The following is a 22,522-nucleotide window of genomic DNA, read 5'->3' on the forward strand; positions in this document are numbered from 1 at the left end:
TACATAATTCAAAAGATCATCGAGCCTTTGAATCTCCATAACCTATATATAATCAATATTTTGTTTTATAACAGATAATTCTCTTGGACTAACTGAAATATACAGTCAAACTACAAATGGTGAGTTTTTGCTTCAAGTTCTATAGCACAAAGACTTTCTCCACCACCATCCCCCACTCATGTCAATGTGAGCAATTTACACATCTCCTCCTCCACCACCTGTGGTAATGTGGGTGCAGATTGAAGATACATGTCTGCACACCGTCTGACTGCATCCAGCCAACTCTGAGCTCATTTGCTTAGAGGCACAGACTGCAAGGATGACGCAGGGGAAATGTTGATTGAGACAATTGCAATCCTTCCAAAACCCACATCAACTTCGAAACAAGTTCAAACACTCGCTGAAGGCTGAAGATGTTTTATTTTCAAATACTAGGTAATCCCTTGATAAAGACCAAGTGCATTTCAGGACAAACCAAAGTTATCTGGACCCAGACATGATGGGAGGGGTAAATGGAAGAGATTTGGAGAAAGTTTGAGGGGCAGGAGAATGGAGATGTGGACAGGACAGGAGACAGAGAAAAACATAAGAAGAAAAGAAAGAAGGGGAAATAATCAGAGAAGGAAGGAGATCTGCAATAAGAGCAAAAAATATGTCAGAATGGTGGATGTGGAGACAAAGAGAAAAGGGTTTTCGAAAGTTCAATGAGGAAAACTATTTTTGCTGGTCTGTGAATGAATAAGTGAAAAGTGTAAATTTAAGATTATGACCGTAAAAAGAAAAATTTGAGAATTTCTACAGCTGTGTTGTTAAATATAAAATGGCCCATTAGTCCTCAAACCAGAATCCATAACACATTTTTAAAAATAATTTGAATAACCGTTTTTGAAAAAGCCAAGATTGAAATCAGAATAAGGAAAGAATTTCAATGAAATAAGCTTCATCAGAGTCATAGAGATGTCACGTCATAGAGTCATTTGGCATGGAAGCAGACTCTTCAATCCAATTTGTCCATACTGACCAAATTTCCCAAACCAAAACTACTGCCATGTACTACCTACATTTGGCCCATATACCTCCAAACCTTTCTTATTCATGTACCTATCCAAATGTCTTTTAAATGCTGTAACTGTAACCTGCATCTAACACTTCTTCTGGCAGATCATTTCCATAAACTCACCACCCTCTTGTGAAAAGTTGCCCCTCATGTCTTTCTCCTCTCACATTAAACCTATGCCCCATAGTTTCGAACTCCCTCACCCTCAGGAAAAGACCCTTGATATTCACTTTATCTATGATCCGTTCATGATTTTATAAATGTTTATAAGGTCACCCCTCAATCTCCTACCAGTGAAAAAAACGCCCTAGCCTATCCAAACTCTCCTTATAACTCAAACCCTCTATTCCTGGCGATATCCCAATAAATCTTTTCCGAACCCTCTCCAATTTAATAATATCCTCCCCATAGCAGGGCAACTCGAACGACACACAATGCACCAAAAGTCATGTCACCAACGTCCTGTACAACCTCAACATGACATCCCAACTCCTATACCCAATGGTCTGAGTAATGAAGGCAAGCGTGCTAAATGCCTTCTTAACCACTCTGTCTACCTGTGATATGACTTCAAAGATCTATGTTCCTGAACCCCTATGTCTCTCTGTTCAACAACACTACTCATGGCCCCATTGTTAACTGTATAAGCCCTGCCCTTGTTTACCAAAATGCAATGATCCAAATTAAACTTCATCTGCTACTTCTCAGCCCATTGGCCCAATTGATCAAGATTCCTTGATAATCTTAGATAACCTTCCTCACTGGCAATCATACCAACAATTTTGGTGTCATCTGCACATTTATGAACCATTTCTCCAAAATTCTCATTCAAATAATTTATATCAATGACAAACAACAGTGGACCCCGCACTGATTCTTGCAGAATACTTCTGGTCACAGGCCTTCAGCTTGAAGAAAACCCTCCATCATTATCCTCTGACTCCTAACATCAAACCAATTTTGATTCCAGTTGAGAAACTCTCTCTGAATCCCATGGAATCTAACTTAAGTAATCAGTCTGCCATGCAGAACATTGTCAAAGGCTGAACTAAAGTCTACATAGACAACGTCTACTCCTCTCCCCACATCAATCATTTTGGTTACATCCTCAGAAAACGCAATCAAATTTGTCAGACATGATGACCCATATACATAACCATGCTGACTATCCCTAATCCTTGCTTCTACAAATGCATGTAAATCCTATCTCTCAGAATACACTCCAACAATTTACACACCACTTATGTCAGACACACTGATGGGTAGTTCCAGGTTTCTCCTTGCAGCCTTTCCTAAATAAAGGCACAACATTAGCCATGCTCCAATCCTCTGGCACCTGACCCATGGCTATAGATGATACAAATATCTCTGGTAGGGAATGTACAATTTCACCCCTAACTTCCCACAACGTCCTGGGATGCACTTGATCAGGTCCTGGAGATTTATCCACCTTTATGTTTTTTAAGACTGACAGCACATCATCTTTTGTAATGTTTGCCTTATTTCCTGAGAGAATGTCAAATTTTGCTCCTCTCTAGTAGGTATATATGCATATTGATAAAGAAAATTTTCTTGAACACATTTAAGAAATTCCTCATCATCTAAGCCCTTAATACTATGGCAGGCCCAGTCTATGTTTGGAAAGTTAAAATCTCCTATTATTAACAACCCTATTATTCTTACATGTATCTGAGATTTCTCTATATATTATCTCCTCAGTTTCCTGCTGATTATTGGGGGGGGGGGGGCCTACATGACAATCCTGTCAAGGTGATCATCCCCTTCTTATCTCTGAGTTTCACCCATATAGCTTCACTGGACAATCCCTCAACAATACCCTTTCTAAGTACAGCAATAAGGTTTTCGTAATCAAAAATGCCACTGTCCGTCCTCTTTTGCCTCCCTTTCTATTGTTCCTTTAGCATCTGAACCCCACAATATTGAGCTGCCAGACCTGTCCCTCCCTCAGCCAAATTTCTGTAATAGCTATGATGTCCCAGCCCCATGTTTTCATACATGCACTGAGTTCATTCACCTTTCCTGTAAGACCCCTTGCAATGAAATAAATGCAATTTAATTCTTCAGTTACTTCGTTCTCTGACTTGCTCCTGCCTGCCTTTTCTAATTAAGTTGCTCTCTTTAACTTTGGGACCATTCTCATCTGTCGCTCTATTCCCACTATTTGTGGGCGGCACGGTGGCACAGTGGTTAGCACTGCTGCCTCACAGCGCCAGAGACCCGGGTTCAATTCCCGCCTGAGGCGACACTCTGTGTGGAGTTTGCACATTCTCCCTGTGTCTGCGTGGGTTTCCTCCGGGTGCTCCGGTTTCCTCCCACAATCCAAAAATGTGCAGGTTAGGTGAATTGGCCATGCTAAATTGCCTGTAGTGTTAGGTGAAGGGGTAAATGTAGGAGAATGGGGCTGGATGGGTTACGCTTCGGTGGGTTGGTGTGGACTTGTTGGGCCGAAGGGTCTGTTTCCACAATGTAAGTAATCTAATCTTAAAAAAAAGGTACATCTGTTTGAGAGAGGAATAGGTGATTTTTTGTATTGTTTCTGTATTGTTAAATTTTGATTGTGCTAGCATGAAGCATATGAATATAATTCTTGGAACAGAAAATCTGACAGCAGGGAAAACTGGGACACAATTTGCAATATAACCTGAATTCTCCAGATCTTCTGGATTTAATTTGCACTAAAGAACATCTAAGCACTTAAGAAGTAAGAACAATGACTGCAGTTGCTGGAAACCAGATTCTGGATTAGTGGTGCTGGAAGAGCACAGCAGTTCAGGCAGCATCCAAGGAGCAGCGAAATCAACGTTTCGGGCAAAAGCCCTTCATCAGGAATAAAGGCAGTAAGCCTGAAGCGTGGAGAGATAAGCCACCCTCCTCTAGCTTATCTCTCCACACTTCAGGCTTACTGCCTTTATTCCTGATGAAGGGCTTTTGCCCGAAACGTTGATTTTGCTGCTCCTTGGATGCTGCCTGAACTGCTATGCTCTTCCAGCACCACGAATCTAAGCACTTAAGCCTACTTAATGACATTGCATGTGCTTCAGTTTCTGTTGTGTTCCAAGTATCTTAGTTACTTCACTCAGCTTGTCCTACCGGCACCAGTTTTCCCCCAATTTGTTCCTTGGTTATGGGCAGCACTGGCCTATTGCCAATCCCTAGTCACCCTTAGGGGACTGAATAAATCACATTGTGGAAGCATGTGAAATTCGTAGCATTCCACTTCAGGAGGTTATGATTTCAAAACTATTCCCAAAAGGGAAATCAATGAAAATGAAATGCTTGATCTTTGAAAACTGTGCTGATATTCAGCAGTATAAAGGCATAGAATGGGACTGGCATGGTGATGATTCACCTCACCCCACATCCCATATAGCGAGGTTTCTTGGTTGATAAGAGTCAAGCTAATGTGTTTAAAGCAACAGAAGAAATGTGTTATCCCATGGATGAAAGAGATGAAAGAGATGAAAGATAATACAATGTAGTACAGGACTAAAGTCAAACTTGTTAGTCAAAAGTGTGGCGCTGGAAAAGCACAACTGGTCAGGCAGCATCCGAGGAGCAGGAGAGTCAACGTTTCAGGCATAAGCCCTTCATCAGGAATGTGGGGGTGGGTGCCCAAGAGGGCTGACAGATAAATGGGAGCGGGGTGGGGCTGGGACAAAGCTAGGAATGTGACAGGTAGATGAAGTTGGGGGGTGATGTTGATAGGTTGGAGTGTAGGTGGAGCAGATAGGTAGGGAGGAAGACGGACAGGTAGACAGTTCAAGAGGGTGGTATCGAGTTGGAGGGTTGGATCTGGGATAAGGTGGGGGGAGGGGAGAGAAGGTAAATGGTGAAATCAACATTGATTCCGTGTGGAGGGTCTCAAGGTGGAAGATAAGGTGCTCTTCCTCCAGTTGTTGGGTGGCTTGGATTTGGCGGTGGAGGCGGCCACCCACTTTATCCCAGATCCAACCCAGCAACAAGCATGGAGAGAGAAATAGAGTTAGCTTTTCAAGTCCAATGTGATGATTCCAAACGTCTGTTCTATTTCTGTCTGCACAGATGTTGCAGGGCCTGCTGGGTTTCTCCAACATTTTCTGTTTTTATTTCACATTTTCAGCATCTACTCTACTTTCCTTCTATCAAAGTGCAAATATGCTGCCTTTCTGTTGTGTACTTCAAAGGCCAGTGGAATATGTAGATCCATGTCCTTTTAAACTATAGTATTTTGGACCCATCACTGGTGGTGGTAGAGGAAGGAGAAATTTAGGATAACTACTTAAGACTAACACTTAAGAGGTATCTAAGTGATTTAATGATAATGAGTATGAAATCGTAACAATGTGCTATATTTTATTCAGCTCAAAACAAACTATGCCAGACCTGACAGGAATCAAGAAGTACTAAATCTAAGCACAATATATCTTCAGCATAAATTTAAAAAGTATGGTCATGTAGTTTACACTTATTTTGTTTATTCTTTTGCAATAAAGATGGCAAAATGTTTCATAAAATATATAATTCCAACAGTTTAGCTATTATGTTCATCAGTTAAGTTAAAGGAATAGAATATTATGTTGGTGTATTTTGTTTCTCCAGGTTTTACTTTCTGGTTACACTTAACTTTCGTGATGGAAATCTTTACATTAATTTCTTCTCTTTCCATTTTGCTTTTGTGATCAGAAATTAACCCAACCTCCACAACAGAATCAGCAACCACCAGTGAATTGTTTGAATCAGTCACTCTGGAAAACAGCACAGAAAATATTTCTACAGTTAACTGTGAGTTCCCAGTTTTGTAAAAGCAAATTTAGAGTGGATAGTTTGACTTGAGTTCCCAATGGATATGGCACCAGGAGAAACGTCTTCAGTCAGAGAGTGGTGAATCTATGGAATTCAGTGCCACAGAAGGCTGTACAGGCCAGGTCATTGAGTATATCTAAGACAGAGGTGGATAGTTCTTGATTGTAAAGGCGATCAAGGTTTACGGGGAGAAAGTGGGAGAATGGGGTTAAGAAACTTTTCAGCCATGATAGAATGGCAAAGCAGACTCAATGGGTTGAATGGCCTAATTTCTGGTCCTGTGTCTTATGGTCTTATACCTTACTTGGCATCAATGGCAACCTCACTCAGAGACGTTTACTTCCATCTGACCTTTCTGCATACGGTGTACAAGTTTATGAGGGCCATGGGCAGGATGGATAGAAATAGCTATTCCCCTTAGTTGAAGGAACAACAAAGCAGGGACATAATTTTAAGCTGAATGGCAGGAGGTTTAGAGAGGTTTTAAGGGGAAAAAGATCACCCAGAGATGATGGAATAAATTGGCATGCAGTGCCTGGAAGGTTAGTAGAGGTGGGAAACCTTATAACCGTTTTAAAAGGGTGTAGATGAAGTATCATAAAATTCAAGACTATGGCCAAGAGCAGGAAAGCTTGATTTGTGTAGATAGGTCAGCCCTTCTATGCTGTATGACTCTATGACATGCTTAAAACTGATGCATGATAACAAAGTGGAAATTGTCCCAGGTTACTGGTGTCACTTTGAATATAAAATTCACAAAAAGTAGTAAAAGGGACAGACATTCTTCTTTTTAAAAATGTTGATGCAAGTATTACTGTCTTGCTTTTGATTTTACAATTGCCATATTATTTCATTGTCTCATTTGAAACTTGTTAATGAACATGGACTGACAGCTTTTCTGCATACTGTATTAAAATAGAAAGAGAACTAATCTGTAAATCCAGCTATCTAGCAATACAATTTAGTCCATTGCTACCAAAGCCAGTATCAGAAATAGTGCAGAAAACAATACTGTATCTCATCTTTGCAAAAATATTCTATCATGGCAGCAACCTAGTGATTATCATCCTTTCTGCTCAGAAAATGAGAGAATGGCAAAGCCTGCTCCGAGTCTCAGCATAAATAAACACACAGTTGCTTAGCTACCGTTGTCACATTTTGAGTTGAGACATTTGCCTCACATATTCCACCTCACGGCTGAGGCATGAAAAATTTGGTACCATCTGATGCTTGCTAAAAGCAATGGGAGATCAGATTCAATCTGTTTCGATGTGCAATTTGATATCATCACCTTTTCCTTCAGACATTTGTATTTCTTTATAAACGAGCAGGTGGTTGAAAACGTCACTGGTTTAGTTGTGAATATAGTTACATGATTATCATTAAACAAAATTATGACACTTCCGCTGCAAAGTATTTCCTTGGACTGACTGAATGACTAATATCACTTTTTTTTAAAAAAGCACATATTTTCCATTGTGTCAATGTGGCTGCATTGCAAGTCGCCCTGGCCATTCCTTGGGTACAGAGTTAATGGGTCCTGTATTCTCATTTCTATAGCACACATCCCACTCTGGACTTCTTACTGTTTGCAAGAGTGACGTAGGTAAAACAAGATGTCCTACACCCACAGGAAATGAAGTTTCGTTCTCACCCACCAAAACTACATTTACCTGAACTGAAGTCAATGCTGCTCCTAAGGTGCTCCACCTAGTGGTCAAACTGATTTAAGCACCATCATGACAGTTATGACAAGAAAGAACCATCAACTTCCTGCCCATTCATTGCCAAGCCATTGTCTAAGAATCAGCGGACTGTGTTTATCAGGCAACTGGGTGCTGCAGCGTGTTGAACGATCAGTCAATGGAGAACTGCAGACCAGCGCCTACAGGAAAGCAACAACACACAGACGAGATACTCAACTACAGGAGCAATCATCCCAACACCCAAAAACGGCGCTACATCAAAACATTATTTAAACAGGCCACAACACACTACAGCAACCAGGAACTATGAGCAGCAGAAGATAAATACATATACAGTGTATTCAATAACAACAGGTACCTGATAAACACAGTCCACTGATTCTTAAATAACAAACCCAAACAAGAGATGCAACAAGCCCAGAGACTCCAGCCACACTACCATACATCAAAGACATCTCAGAGATGACTACCAGACTACTCTGATCCCTTGGCATCGTGGTAGCCCATAAACCTACCAACACACTGAAACAGCTACTGATGAACATAAAGGACCCTGAACCAACAACCAGCAAAATGAATGTAATTTACAAAATACCATGCAAGGACTGTAACAAACACTATATCAGACAGACAGGCAGAAAACTAGCCGCCAGGACTACATAAGCACCAAGTAGTCACCAAAAACATGACTAGCTATCCCTAGTATCCTTACATTTAGACGAAGAAGGATATCACTTTGACTGGGACAACACATCCATCCTAGGACAGGCTAAACAGAGACATGCACAGGAATTTCCAAAGGCCTGGCATTCAAACCAGAACTCCATCAATAAACACATTGATTTGGACCCCAATTACCAACCTCTGAGAAAAAGAACCAGAAATTATATCACCTATCTTAACAGACCAAGACACATAAATGGACAGCAGGACTGAACACCAGCGCTTCAATGGAGACTCACCTAGCACAGTGACAAAACATCTCAGAACAAACTACCAGCTCAGCAAGCAAAGTTACAACCTAAAGATGCTTTCTATGGTGCGTCAATAAAAATTGCTAAAAGTCTTTGTTGTCATGCCACGTAGAGGCTTTGGTATGCTTTCTTGACCATAGCGTCGACATGGATGAACAATGTGTGATCACATGAAAATGCTTTTAACAGGTGTGAGATTGGTACATGAAGCAGAAGTATGATTTGCTGATGAGTTGAGAAAGAATGAAATGATGGAAGGTTGTGAGGAGCATTTTCATGGACCCAATGGACAAATGACAGTTCCAGACAATTTGATGTAATTTTATGTATTGAGCACATTAAATTATTTGGACCAATTGAAAACATACTTACTTATATTTAATAATTTGAAAAGCTCTGTTAATTTCAGGTTTAATAAGCCTCTGACCAGTATTAGCTATTTGCACCTCTTTATATTATGACTATCTTGGACATGAGATTGTAACTACTAACAACTTGGAAAGGCAGTTACTAAATGGAAATCATTTAGCAACTGGTTTACCTGTATATAGAAAAAAATGGAAAAAATTTGCTAACACCCGTTTTAAGCAGTGTGCCACTGTATGTATGTATAAATAATTTTATGAATATGTTGTTTGAGTGTCGGCAAGTTCAAGAATTCTGTTCTTGAGGCTTGAACATAATTCACAAAAGCAGATTTGATTCACTGTAAATTTTTCCTTTTGTCACACAAGTGCATTTAACATTTATGTACTTTGACAAGTCAAATTATTTGAAATCAGTTCATTGATAACGGGATCATGGTCAGGGCAAGAGTAACAACAATTATACAATCCGAAAAGGAATACACACATGAATAAATGTGAAATATATAAATTTCACGACTTGCTTGTAAAAGGAAGCATAAAGTGCATGTCTAATATGTAATACAAAATTTAAGCAGAAATAGACATTTGTTGAAGAACTATGTGAGCTTATTAATTTATTTTCTTTAATTTAACAGATGATTTCCTCACATCAACAGATGATTCAATGCTGTTTACAAATGGTAATTTTTTTAAGTTTAAGCAGTTAGTAGTCATTGTGTATGGAAAATTTTTAAAAATATTTCCAGTTAAGAATATTTCTTTCTTTCATAGAATATAAGCATCACCAGCAAGGTTTAGCTCACCCCTTACTGCCCTTCAGGAGGTGCTGATGAACTGTCTTCTTGAACCATTGCAGCTCTTGTACTGTATGTACACCACTATTAAGTTAGGAGTTTTGAGATTTTGACCCAGCAATAATTAAGTAACAGCAATACATTTCTGCGTGGGATAGTTTTGTTTGTGACTTGGATGGAAACATACGGTGTCATTCCCTTGTGTCCTCGGGCTTCTTCAAGGTGATAGAGGCCAAGGGTTTGGAGACTTTTGTCAAAGAAGCCTGGGAAAGTTACTTCAGTGCCTGTATTTATCTTGATTATTTATTCTTTCCACACTAAAGAGGGATTAGCTTGTATGGCCTCAGATCCAAACCAGCAATGTAAAATGTTGCCTGGTGGAGTGAGGTCACAGATCATCCTTGATCTCATTGAATGGTAGCCCACAACATGGCAGCTAATTGTTCATGGTGTCAGAAACTATTTTTATTCAACAAGTCTTCTAAAATCATGAGAAACATGATTCAATTTTTAGTGGGCTTATTTTTGTCTGAACTTATTCTAAATTATACAATCCTAAATTTGACTTAGAAGTGAATGTTAAGTCCAAAAGATGCTTTATAACTAACATAATTAAATAAAAACCATTTCTATCAAAACATTCATTTAATTATTTCTTATTCACCTGTGGGATGTGGGTTCGCTGGCTGTCCAGCATTTATTACTCATCCTTAGCTGTCATTGAGAAGGCAGTGGTGAGCTGCCTCCTTGAACAGGTGCAGTCTACATGCTGTAGGTTGACCCACAATGCACTTGGGGATAGAATTCCAGCATTTTGACCCAGCGACAGTGAGGGTTGGCAATATGTTTCCAAATCAGGATGGTGAGTGGCCTGAAGGGGAACCTGCAGGTAGTGGTGTCTCTAGATATCTGCTGTCCTTGTCCTTTTAAGATGAAGTGCTCATGAGTTTGGAAGGTTTGTCTAATGAGCTTTGGAGAATTTCTACATCTCATAGATAGTACATACTACTGCTACTGAGCATCGGTGGTGGAGGGAGTAGGTACTGTGGATTGATGCCACTCAAGGGGGCTGGTTTGGCCTGGATAGTCATACTATTTGAGTGTTATTGGAGCTGCGCCCATCAGGCAAATGGGGAGTATTCAATCACACTCCTGACTTGTACCTTGTAGATTGTGGACATGCTCTGGGGAGCCAGGAGGTGAGTTACTTGCTGCAGTATTCTTAGAACTGACCTGCTCTTGTAGCCGTTGTGTTAATGTGCCAATTCTAGTTAATGGTAATCCCAAAGGTGTTGATAGTGGGGGATAGTGATGGTAACACCACTGAATGTTAAGGGGCAGTAGTTAGGTTGACTGTTTTTGGAGTTGGTCATTACCTGGCATTTGTGTGGCACAAATGTTACTCATCACTTGTCAGCCAAAGTCTGGATATTGTCCAGATCTTGTTGCATTTGAACATGGACAGTTTCAGAATTTTCACGACATTTATATCATTCTAAATATTCTGTGAAAATAACCTCTCTGTTTTAATATTATAATATGGTATTTTCTCTCTAATATCTTCAAGGGATGTGAGCATCACTGAAATTGTCCATTATTCAACCCTAATTGCCTTTGAGAAAGTGCTGGTGTGCCATCTTCCTAAAATGCTGAAATTCAGTATAAATTATATTAATTTGCTTTTGGTCTGAACTTAATATTCAGTCTAAAGTATGGTGTACATTTAAGTTAAATGCAAAAAAAATTGCAAAAAAAATCACTTATAAAAAATTGTTTCATCCTATGAGTTCTGCAAATATAATTTTACAAACCTATTTCATAAAATGGAATTATTGTAAAATGGAATTTAAATTGATCTTAATATTTCTTTGTTTATATAAACCTTATTTGATCAAAGGGATTTTTTGAAAATTAGTTTATCTTGCAAATTATTAACTATTTTCTTTTCTGTTTGATTATGGACAGTTGGCCAGATTTTCCAGTGGCCAAGTGGTTATTATTCCAGCATAGACAGGAGTTGCACTGGGGTGATTGCAGAATCCCCATTGTTGCAGGCTTGGAGGGAGTTGCACAGCAAATTAAAGATTCCATTGGACAATTCCTCCATATCATTGGAATGCTCCAAAAGTATTCATTTAAATTGGAGAATGCAGAGGAAATTTTTTTAATTAATTAATTAATTGTTCAGGAAGAGTTATACTATTAAATGCAAGTCCTCACTCCTGAGTAACTATTCAACTGACACAATCTTCAATTCACACACACTCCCAACTCCAACTCATTCAGACCACCACACGGTCCCCATAACCTGACCCAGCCAAGGGACCTGATACCCTTTTCTCGTATCACTGGACTCTGCATTTGCACTACTCAGACCCAACACCAGCTTTCCTCAACCCGCACCTAAACTCCTCCAGAACCTGATTTCAACCTTGATCTACCACAAACACTTCATCACTTACAAAGTCCATTTGTCACTTTGCACTGTACCCACTGTAGGCATCCTATCCCTACTCAACTGGCACTCCACTCACCTGATGCCCTAATTATTGGGCACCCTATCTATCTGGTACACTACCCTCCTGGAACCCCAAAATCACACTTATCATGTGTACACACCATGTGACAGCAGTTGTTTAAAGGGCCTTTGCAACCTTTACATTTCAAAATAAGGCAGCTGTGGGAAAGGAATAATGTTTGCCTTCCCGTAACAGTTCTGTATTCTGAAGAAACTGTCAGAATGCAGGTGCAATTCAGTATTTCTGAAGGTGACCTGATTCAGAAATGTGGAGCGCTCTCTCCTTTCATAACTAAGAATGACCAGGGGGTCAATCTGCATGGAAATGTCACTCCTCAGAAGGTCTGGCCCAACAACTGTATTTATATCCAATCTTATTATGTCAAATGACTCAACATACTGCATAAATTGATAAAATAACTCAGCTCTTGCAAAATTACACAAACTGGCAGAGATGAATATCCTTTCATCCTGTTTCCTAACAGTTTAGATGAAGTAACAGTTTAGACTGATTGAAATCTTTAATTAAAGGAACAAAGGTTTGCTGCTTGAAAACGCTGCTGCTTTTCAAACCATGCCAATCAGTATTTAGCATTTATCTGAACTAAAAGGCAGGACCTCACTTTCATAGTTCATTTGAAAATTAATTCCTCTGACAATGAAGGACTGACTGATTCCAGCAAAGGACTGTTAGACTAGAAACCAAGCATCAAACTGCAACTTTCAGATCAAGAGTTATGAGAGCTAGCAACTAAGCCAAGCGACTAGATAAGATGTTTGTACAAAATAAGGTTATTATTTGTTAAAAGAATGTAAGTTTCTTTTAATTGACTTCTAACACCGAATTTTTTTCCATCAACAGGAACAGAGTCCAGTCTAAATTCAACATCCAGCACAGAAATACTAATAACAACGACAGGACAAAGCACTTTCCAGATTAAAGAAGAGTCATCTACTTGTAAGTAAAAAATATTTTGTTTGGGAAGAAATACAATTGGTTCAATACTCTGATGTCACCTTATTCTGATTTTTAAAAACATCTTTGATAAAATCAATCCCCACAATTGGATTGAAAGTACCAATTGTGGGGATTGATGGCACAGTGGCACAGTGGTTAGCACTGCTGCCTCACAGCACCAGAGACCTGGGTTCAATTCCCACCTCAGGCGACTGACTGTGTGGAGTTTGCACAAATACAATTGGTTCAATACTCTGATGTCACCTTGTTCTGATTTTTAAAAACATCTTTGATAAAATCAATCCCCACAATTGGATTGAAAGTACCATAGAGAATGAGATGTTATGTCATTCCTTGGATCTTCATGTTAACAAAACATGCTCTCCTGTTCTTTTTAACAAGGCAAAGCATTTTTGTTTTGGAAAGGCTGCTGAATCTAACACAATCTAAGTAACATGTTCTTAGGTTTTAGCATCTTGGTAACAGAAAATTTAACATCTACTTAGTCAGTCATCTCCACTTAAATGTGTACCTGTTAAATATATTATTTATAGAAATAACCATTATGTTCACCCATTTCTATTGAGCTGTTGCTTTAGCATTTGTATTCATCTAAGACTGTTACATCTTTTTGCTTTTATTTAGCATGAGTTATTCTATCTGGAAAAAATATGGCCTCTTTGTGTTTCTCTTGTCCTCTTATTTTTAATACACAGATTTGGGTCATAATGGATTCCTCTGCAATGTAAGAGCTTACCCATTATATCAATGACAATTCAAAGAATTAGCAAGCTCACTGTAATGACACATCTCTAGACTCCCAATACTGATTGTAGGGTGCCTTTGTATGATTAAATGAAACTTGCATATCTTAAAGCACATGAACTCATTATATAAAAATCTCCTAACCGTACTATCAAGGAAAACAGAACTCCAGTTCTCCTTTGGAAAACATTAGCCCACATGTTGTCATTGCAATAATGGTGAAACTATACCTTGTCTACATTCACTATCATTAAAATTATGAAACTGACAGCAATTTCCCAAATCTGCACCTCAGTTAAATGCAGAAATCCATCAGTTGTTGTCAGTTGTTCTCTGCTTCTCTGCAAGGTGCATTTTAGAAGTCATGCAAATGGAAGCCTTCTGAAATCACATGGCTTGATGTGAACTTCATTCACTGAAAATCCTTAAAGAAGCTATGCCTTGTTGAATAAGGTGTCACTCTGATCAGTCACAGCTGTCATCTCTACTTAAAATTGATGCTGTCCATGCCAATGTAAGAGTGGCAGAGTTAATGGAAAACCAGTAGATTTAGTGCAGGTTATTTATAGTTCAAACCATTGTCTTCAATAGATGCTTTATATAACCTGCACACATTGTGTATATGTGCTTCACAATAATAACAAACACAGACTATTATTGAACATTAACAGCATATTAATAACTTTATTACTGCTGTAAATCTACCCAGGTCCTGAAAAACTAAGTTTATATTCTATAATGTAAAAGAATGCCCTTGGTTTTCAATTTTACTTTAAAGTTTGTTTATCTGTTACCTTCTTCTTTAATTCCATGTGTTTGTTGTAATCTTTTCTTCATTGTCTGTCAAATAATTTAAAAACTGAAAGCCAATCAGCATATTTTAATGTCTTGGCTTGCTGATTGTGAGAATTCTTGACTAATATTGCCTGTTTAACATGCTTGATAGCATCACAGTTGCCAGATACAAGAAATCCCCTATATCAGAACAAAATAAACCTTGGGAAAGATTAAACACGTAGATTGCTAGATTTTTATGGGCAGTTTTCCTTGAGCTCAGAGGTGAGTGCATTGCTTTCCTGACATCTGAAAAATCTTAGTAAAACAGAAGTATCACATAAAATAGATTTTATACATGGAAAGTCATATCTTTATCCACTCTGTTCTTAGTTGGTGTTATTCAATAGTAGCTGAAAATGTGTTGCTGGAAAAGCGCAGCAGGTCAGGCAGCATCCAGGGAACAGGAGAATCGACGTTTCGGGCACAAGCCCTTCTTCAGGAATGAGGAAAGTTTGTCCAGCAGGCTAAGATAAAAGGTAGGGAGGAGGGACTTGGGGGAGGGGCGGAGAGGATGTCAAGGTGAGGGTGATAGGTCAGACTGGGGTGGGGGCGGAGAGGTCAGGAAGAAGATTGCAGGTTAGGAAGGCGGTGCTGAATTCGATGGATTTGACTGAGACAAGGTGGGGGGAGGGGAAATGAGGAAACTGGTGAAATCCGAGTTCATCCCTTGTGGTTGGAGTAGTCTGCATCAGATTCTGTTATTAATGTATTTGTTATTACTGTGGAACACATATACACACTGTGTGCAGGTTATAAAAAGCAACTATAAAAGACAGTGACTTGAACTGTAAATAACCTGCACTACATCTCCCACTGGTTTTCCATTAACTCTGCTACTCCTACATTGGCATGAACTAAACCAACTGTAAGTGAACCAGTAGAGGTGACACCAGCAACTCTGTGACACTGATCAGAAATCAATAATGCAAATATCTCTGAAATGCAACACGATAAAAGAAAACACTAACTGATGTATTCAGTGGGGAGCCTACTCTTGTCAAGATAAAGACCAATACTTGAATAGACTCAAAGAAAATGGATCAATCCAAACTCAGTTGACATTGTCCAGAAATAGATACATTTGCCTGAAACTATGTAATCAAGATCTGTAGAAATATTCCAAAAACATATTTACTAAAGTTTTATTATTAGAATGTATATTCAATAAATTTATTATTCTCTTGAGTATTTGTGAGAAACATGAATCACAGATTTAAAATTGAGTAGAGGAAATGCTCACAATTGATGTTCCATTAGAGTTTAATGAATTTCTGAAACAATGCAGCAGATAGTGGCTATTCAGCTCACCTGCCTGTGCCAGTTCTTTCACGATGCAGCCCTGTAAACTTCTCATTTTCAAGCATATGTCAAATTCTTTTTGTAAGTTATAACTGAATCTGTTTCCACTACCCTTTCAGGCAGCACATTCCAGATTGTAAAATAAACTCAATGTCTTTGCACACAAAATTTAACCAGTTATTTTACAACAGTTTCTCCTTGTCTACTTTGTCAAGGCATATCAGACTTTAGAGCATCTCTTTTAAATCATCCCCCTATTTTCTGGACTCAAATAACAATCCCAAACTTCATGCTCTCCAAAACCGTTAATCTCTCATACCTAACTATTTTTCTCTCCATAAATTCCTTGTTTTTTGTACTTTGTACTGCAATGTACCTCTATTTAAAGAGCCTTTTAAAATTGCACCATCTAATTGATATTGTCTCTCCTATATTTTCACTTCCAAAGTGTATCATTTCTTGTGTTAAAGTTGTTTGTCACATGTCTGCCCATTTGACAATTTTCTATATGTCTGAGGAAGTCTACTACAATTCTCCTCATTATTTACTAAATTTCCAGGTTTGAGTTATCCACAAACTTTGAAGTTTTTTGCTTGATAGTGTAGATCATAAATAGCAGTGGCCATAAATAGTGCCGCTAAGGGCATCTGGTCTGATAAGTACTGATAAGAAAGCTCTCTGCTTTCTCTTAGCTAATTTTGTATCATTGCTGCCAGTGTCCCTTTAATGCTTGTTTTGTTTATTTTCTGACCCATTCCATTGGCAGAAAGAGTCAACCCGTTACAAAAGTTCTACTCAACAACTTACCACTAGGTGGTGCATGAGTAGTGACTACCCTTCCATTATTGCTATTTGCAAAGGCTACTGAATTTTTCATACTGCCTCTTCCTGACAGCAAGTGAATTACTATGTGAAAAAAGATAAGGGTACACACCATGCCTCATTGCAATGTGGCATTGTACCATCTTCTGATCATTTTAAAACAGTTCTGATAATCCGAAATTGATTCCTAAACTCTCATTAATGATAAAGTGTATGTGTGGATTGAATTATACTTAGAGTGGAAAATTCACTTAAAGTGATACAGCTATCAAATGATTCTGACTGAATCAAGAAAGCTGTGACATCAGTCATACATAAATCAAACCAATATCAATATCAGATGTGTCAGTATCAATACCAGATGTGTCATTTTATCTCGTATGTAAAACAATTAAAAGAAGAACAAGATTTATTTCTGTAGAATAATTCTCATTCAGGTTCCAGAATGAAAGTGTTTTTACATTGATTTTCGTTAAATTACCATTTAATTAGTAACAAGTTATAAAATACAGAATGAATTAAACGTTTTATTCAGTCTTGTGTGTGTCACTTAATTTCTTTCAAGAAGGTGATGGTGAGCTACCATCATGATTCATTGCAAGAAGCTTTCTTTAGCAATAGTTTGTTACGACTCAGTGACTTGCTAGACTTTTTCAAAAGGCAATTAAGAATCAGCCACATTTCTGATGGTAAGGTAGCAGGTTTCCAACTTACAAAGACAATAGCTATTCAGTACTTTCAATTTATTATTAACTATTAATGGTTTTTATTCCAGATTTAATTAACTGGATTTAAACTGCCCAGCTTGAGTGGTTTAAATTTATGTCTCTAGTTAGTTAGTCCAATCTTCCAGTTTACTAGCACTGTAACATAATCACTATGCTACAATACTCCTAGACATATTGAAATACATATGACATTCGAAGTGCAGAGACTGTAATTTATTTGTTCCTGTTTGATTACAGTCTTCATGTCTAAGCTGGAGTTCATGTCAGCCAGCATATGGTACAATTTGTATCATTTGCAAACTCTAGGAATGTCCAAGTTATAATGACCTACACAGAAAGCTTAAATCTTAAATGCAGAATAACATATTTCTTCATGTTATCTCCATGAAAGAAACACAACGACCATTTCATTCCCTGTTGTAAAAAAAACTGCTTTTTCTTTCAATTATTCCAGGAATTTACTAGTTGTGAAGTAGGAGATTTGTTTGAGGTTAGAAGGAGATGTCTAGCTGTTTATTTCTTCGGTGATAATCATCTTAGTTTGTATTTGCTTGTAGCTGTTCAGTGTTGTATTTATCCATTCAATGCACTTCTTCTGTCAAAGTAATGAATTAGTGATGTAGTGTTCCAGTTAGCAGTATCATGGAATGCCTCTTTTCATTGTATTGGATTGTCGCTGGAACAAAAACAATTTAATATTGTTACACAATAATAATGTTTACATTTCTACTTAAACACCTCAAGTCATTTTGCACATTCAAACCCTTTTGGAATATGACAATTCTTATTATGTAGGCCATTTTGCACAAGGATGGTTCATGAATATTAATGAGAAAAACTCAAATATATCTGTTTTTTTTGGTGCTGTTGGTTGAAGGATGAATGCTGTAAAAATAGTATGCATAGTTTTGAAGAGAAAATGAGATCTTAACAGCCCCCACCCAGAATTTCCAGAATAATGGTTATCTGGTCCAAAGGACAGTAGTTCCAACATTGCAATATTTCCTCAGCAATGCATTGAAGAATCAACAAAAATATGGGCAAGAAATGTTCGCATTTATATAGTATCGCATATTATGGGCGGCACGGTGGCACAGTGGTTAGCACTGCTGCCTCACAGCGCCGGAGACCCGGGTTCAATTCCCGCCTCAGGCGACTGACTGTGTGGAGTTTGCACATTCTCCCCGTGCCTGTGTGGGTTTCCTTCGGGTGCTCCGGTTTCCTCCCACAGTCCAAAAATGTGTAGGTCAGGTGAATTGGCCATGCTAAATTGCCCGTAGTGTTAGGTAAAGGGATAAATGTAGGGGAATGGGTGGGTTGTGCTTCAGCGGGTCAGTGTGGACTTGTTGGGCCGAAGGGCCTGTTTCCACACTGTAATGTAATCTAATCTTTAAGAGACCCAGAATAGTCCAATGGACAATTAATGACATTTGAAATGTAGATGCTGTTGTTTAGTCAAAATCCAGTTAACACATAATAAATTAAATGAATGGCAAACAATCTGTTCTTAGCGTTGACTTAGGGCTTAGTATTAGATGGCCTACAAGAAGGAGTCATACTCTTTTTTGGAAAAGTGCAATAGGACCTCTTAAGTCAATCTTATCAGACAAATATTAGGTTTAACACCCCAGAGGATGTTACATGAGTTATATGAGCTAAAACCTGATATCAGGTGTGAATCTACAACACTTATTCTCTGAATGATTTATTAAAAATGATATGTCCTACTTCTTTTTGAAATGAACCTTGTTTTTTCATTTCCCCCACCAGCAGTAAGTGAGATAGAATCAAGCCTGACCACAACACCCAGCATGGAATTATCTGTCACGGAGAGTGAACAGAACATCTCCCAAGATAAAGTAGACTTATTCAATTGTACGTTATCTGTTTATATAGAAAAATTGTTAAATGTATAATTTTATGATCATAGCTTAATTGAATTTTCACATTTTTCAGCAAGTTACAGCAACCCCTACAATTCAAGTGAAAACAACACAGAGGCAAATGGTATGTTGTTAAAATATATTTTGTCTATGTTCATAGCTGTGAATAAGTACCTCAATCTAATTTTGAATGTTACATGACTCTAAACTTAATTGCCTTTTAAACATCTAATATGTGACCATGTGAATGAAGAGCCTCAGTCAGCCATTCAGCCTCTCAAAAGGTCTCCTCTGCTATTCAATAGGATCATGGTGGATTTGGTTGTAACCTCAATTCCACATTCCCACCTAGGCATGATAACATTTCAAGCTGTTGCTTCAAACTGTGCCCTCTCTATGCTGACTTTTCAATCATCAGAATCAATGCATCCTTATCTATAGTATATAAACCCTTCATGCTTATATGCAAATGTATGAAAACTCCTTTTAGCCTTACTTCTCTGCTTGAAGGAAAGCTGTCAAACTCATTTCCAACTTTCATTTGTCTTTCAACCTTTATCCCTGGAACCACTGTAATAAATTTCTTCTGTATCCTCTCCAAAACCTTCAAATTGTTCCTAAAGTGCAATGTCAGGACTGTGCACCATATTCGAGCTTGGCTGCAGCAGATTGAGGTACTAGATGAGAACTTTGTATTCAAGGAAGAGGAGTTTGACAAATGAGGAGATTGGGGTAATAATAATATTAGATGAAAAAAAGCATTAAAACAGCTTCCAGTTCATGAATTGGTTAAGTCACCCCGGCTGGATAGCATCTGCACTAGGTTACTGAAAGATGTGGTAGAAATTGCAGAAGCGCAGACCACAATCTTCAATCCTCCTTAGATACAAGGGTCATATCAGAGACTGAGGAGCTGCAAATTTTACATACAATGTTTTAAAAAACTGAAGAAATCTAAACTGGCAAACATAGGCCAACCCAGTTTAATGTTAATGGTCGGGAAGATTTTTAAAACAATAATCAAGGTGAAAATTAACAGCCATATGGATTAACAAAGGAAACTAAAATGTGTATGTTGGTTTTGAAATTCTACAGAATTCTTCTAGTCTTATTTCAGAATTTTCACAGAAAATCAGCATCCAATCTGCTTCCTCCAGATCTTCTGGGAAAAGCCCAGATGCTCTTGTGCCCAGTGCAACACCCCCTCAGCTAGATGGATCTTTCTGTTGAAGGCAGAAGCAAATTCAATTATTTTACAGTTTTCCTTGTCAAATTTTCATTTTCCACTCTGCTGCTTTTGTTGATCTCACACAACAATCCATACATTCACCATCCCTGTCAGTGAATGACCAACATGGTTATCCATTCACTCCTTCCTCACCCTATTACAATCTAAAGCTTTATTCTATCATGTCTTGCCTCTCTTATAAATCTGCTTGTTCTCTGACTGAACCCTTGTGTACTAAATTACTCACTCTTTCAGCTCCATCACTGACAAATGTTCAATCAATTAAGTCCTATGTTCTATAATTCCCTTCCTTCAAAGGAACCAAAGAGGTAAAGGTTAAATACCTTTCAAAAACTCACTTCTTTGGCCAGCTTCTCCCAATCTTTGTTTCTGCAAACATTTTTCTCTGATTACACCATTATGAATTGCTTCGGGATCAAGATGAATGTGCAAGTCGTCCTTGTATTCCAACTTCTGGTCCGAGATTGGTACCTTTTCTGCAAAGATTTTACTGTCTTTCTTTGAGTAGCTGATATTATCTTGCACAGATTAATAGTGTGTCAAATTTTCACGGAATCTTACACACACAAAACTTTGAAAACTATTACATAAGGTTTTATTGTATCTGGCTTTGAACAGACTGATTCCTTAAATAATCAGCGATAAAATTTTAAGAGTTTCAGTTTGTTTCAGAAAAATTCTTAACTTTATCTACTGAAATTTACTGATAATTAACTGCTAACCATCAGGAAATCGAGAGTAAGAAGTCACATTTGCAAGAATCATATATTGGCTGTTGCATGTTATATAAAAATTGCCTGACAATTTGATGTAACACATTTAATTTTACTCGTAAAACTTGAATTTCTTTAATTAAAAAATCTTTTACCCAAACCAAAATTTTGCAAATGTGCCTCCTGTGCTGGTTTATAAATTCAAAATCATTCAAACTTATGGATAACTGACAAAACCAAAGAACACTAAATTAACTAATAGAGACTGTAGCATAAAAGAAATTTTTAAAAGTTGTATTTATGGAAACCTTTCTGGAGTGATAGTTTAATCTTGCATACCAGATCATGATTGCATATAACATGAATACTTCTGACTCAGCAGAGTCCCTCCATAACTATTCTAATTACCTTTCATTCAATAGTTCTCTTATTTTGTTGTCTTTATTAATGAAAAGTATATGCTGCATTTATTTTTCAGAATGGGCCATCAACTCTACGACTGTGTGGAATTTAACAACAAATTCATCATTAGAACAAGAAAATCCAAATGCCACAGTAAAATGTGAAAATAATCAAATCAGTAAGTCAATCTGCAAACTATTTTTAAAAATAATTATAAAATGTCCAATCCTGAGTGTGAAATTGGCAAAGCCGTACTGCAAGTAAGAAATAATCAATAAAGAACTATTAATTACAATGAATAATACTTGGAACAGTACATTGTCTCTACAAACAGATAGGAATTCTATTTTCTAAGGAGTTTAAAGTTACAGTAGTATCCTCAAGTAATACTGAGTGTTGCATTGGATTTAGTTGATAGCACAAAATGCACAACATATTGTCAGCCATCTGTTTTACAGCCGGTGCAATTTTCTTTTCCATTGACTTTAACAAAATTGAGATATAAACATACTGTTTACTTGCTACCATCCATGACTAACTTTGTCCTCATTCAGTCTTGACTTTCAGCACAGCTCACAAAGTCTCCAAGGCAAAGCCTGGATTCACTAGTTCACTGGATGGATTTGGGAAGTAAAGCTTTTCAGCA

The 22,522-nt window shown here is 37.9% G+C and overlaps 1 protein-coding gene across 5 annotated transcripts in view; it reads left to right on the forward strand.

Moving 5' to 3' along the window:
- Positions 1–22,522, forward strand: part of LOC122540663 (cytotoxic and regulatory T-cell molecule) — a 42,217-nt gene that overhangs the window by 13,695 nt on the left and 6,000 nt on the right. For 4 of the 5 annotated variants that reach the window (XR_006309369.1, XM_043676692.1, XM_043676693.1 and 1 more), the window contains 7 exons: positions 75–119; positions 5,741–5,839; positions 9,544–9,588; positions 13,083–13,178; positions 19,400–19,504; positions 19,586–19,636; positions 21,953–22,054. Coding sequence is in view for 4 of the 5 variants with exons in the window: in XM_043676692.1 (XP_043532627.1) it covers positions 75–119; positions 5,741–5,839; positions 9,544–9,588; positions 13,083–13,178; positions 19,400–19,504; positions 19,586–19,636; positions 21,953–22,054 (543 nt within the window). In the remaining variant the exon portion in view is untranslated. The remainder of the gene's footprint in view (positions 1–74; positions 120–5,740; positions 5,840–9,543; positions 9,589–13,082; positions 13,179–19,399; positions 19,505–19,585; positions 19,637–21,952; positions 22,055–22,522) is intronic. The other variant, XM_043676694.1, reaches the window with a different exon arrangement.

Source organism: Chiloscyllium plagiosum, chromosome 35, assembly GCF_004010195.1.
Source record: "Chiloscyllium plagiosum isolate BGI_BamShark_2017 chromosome 35, ASM401019v2, whole genome shotgun sequence".
In the NCBI taxonomy this organism is placed as follows: Eukaryota; Metazoa; Chordata; class Chondrichthyes; order Orectolobiformes; family Hemiscylliidae; genus Chiloscyllium; species Chiloscyllium plagiosum.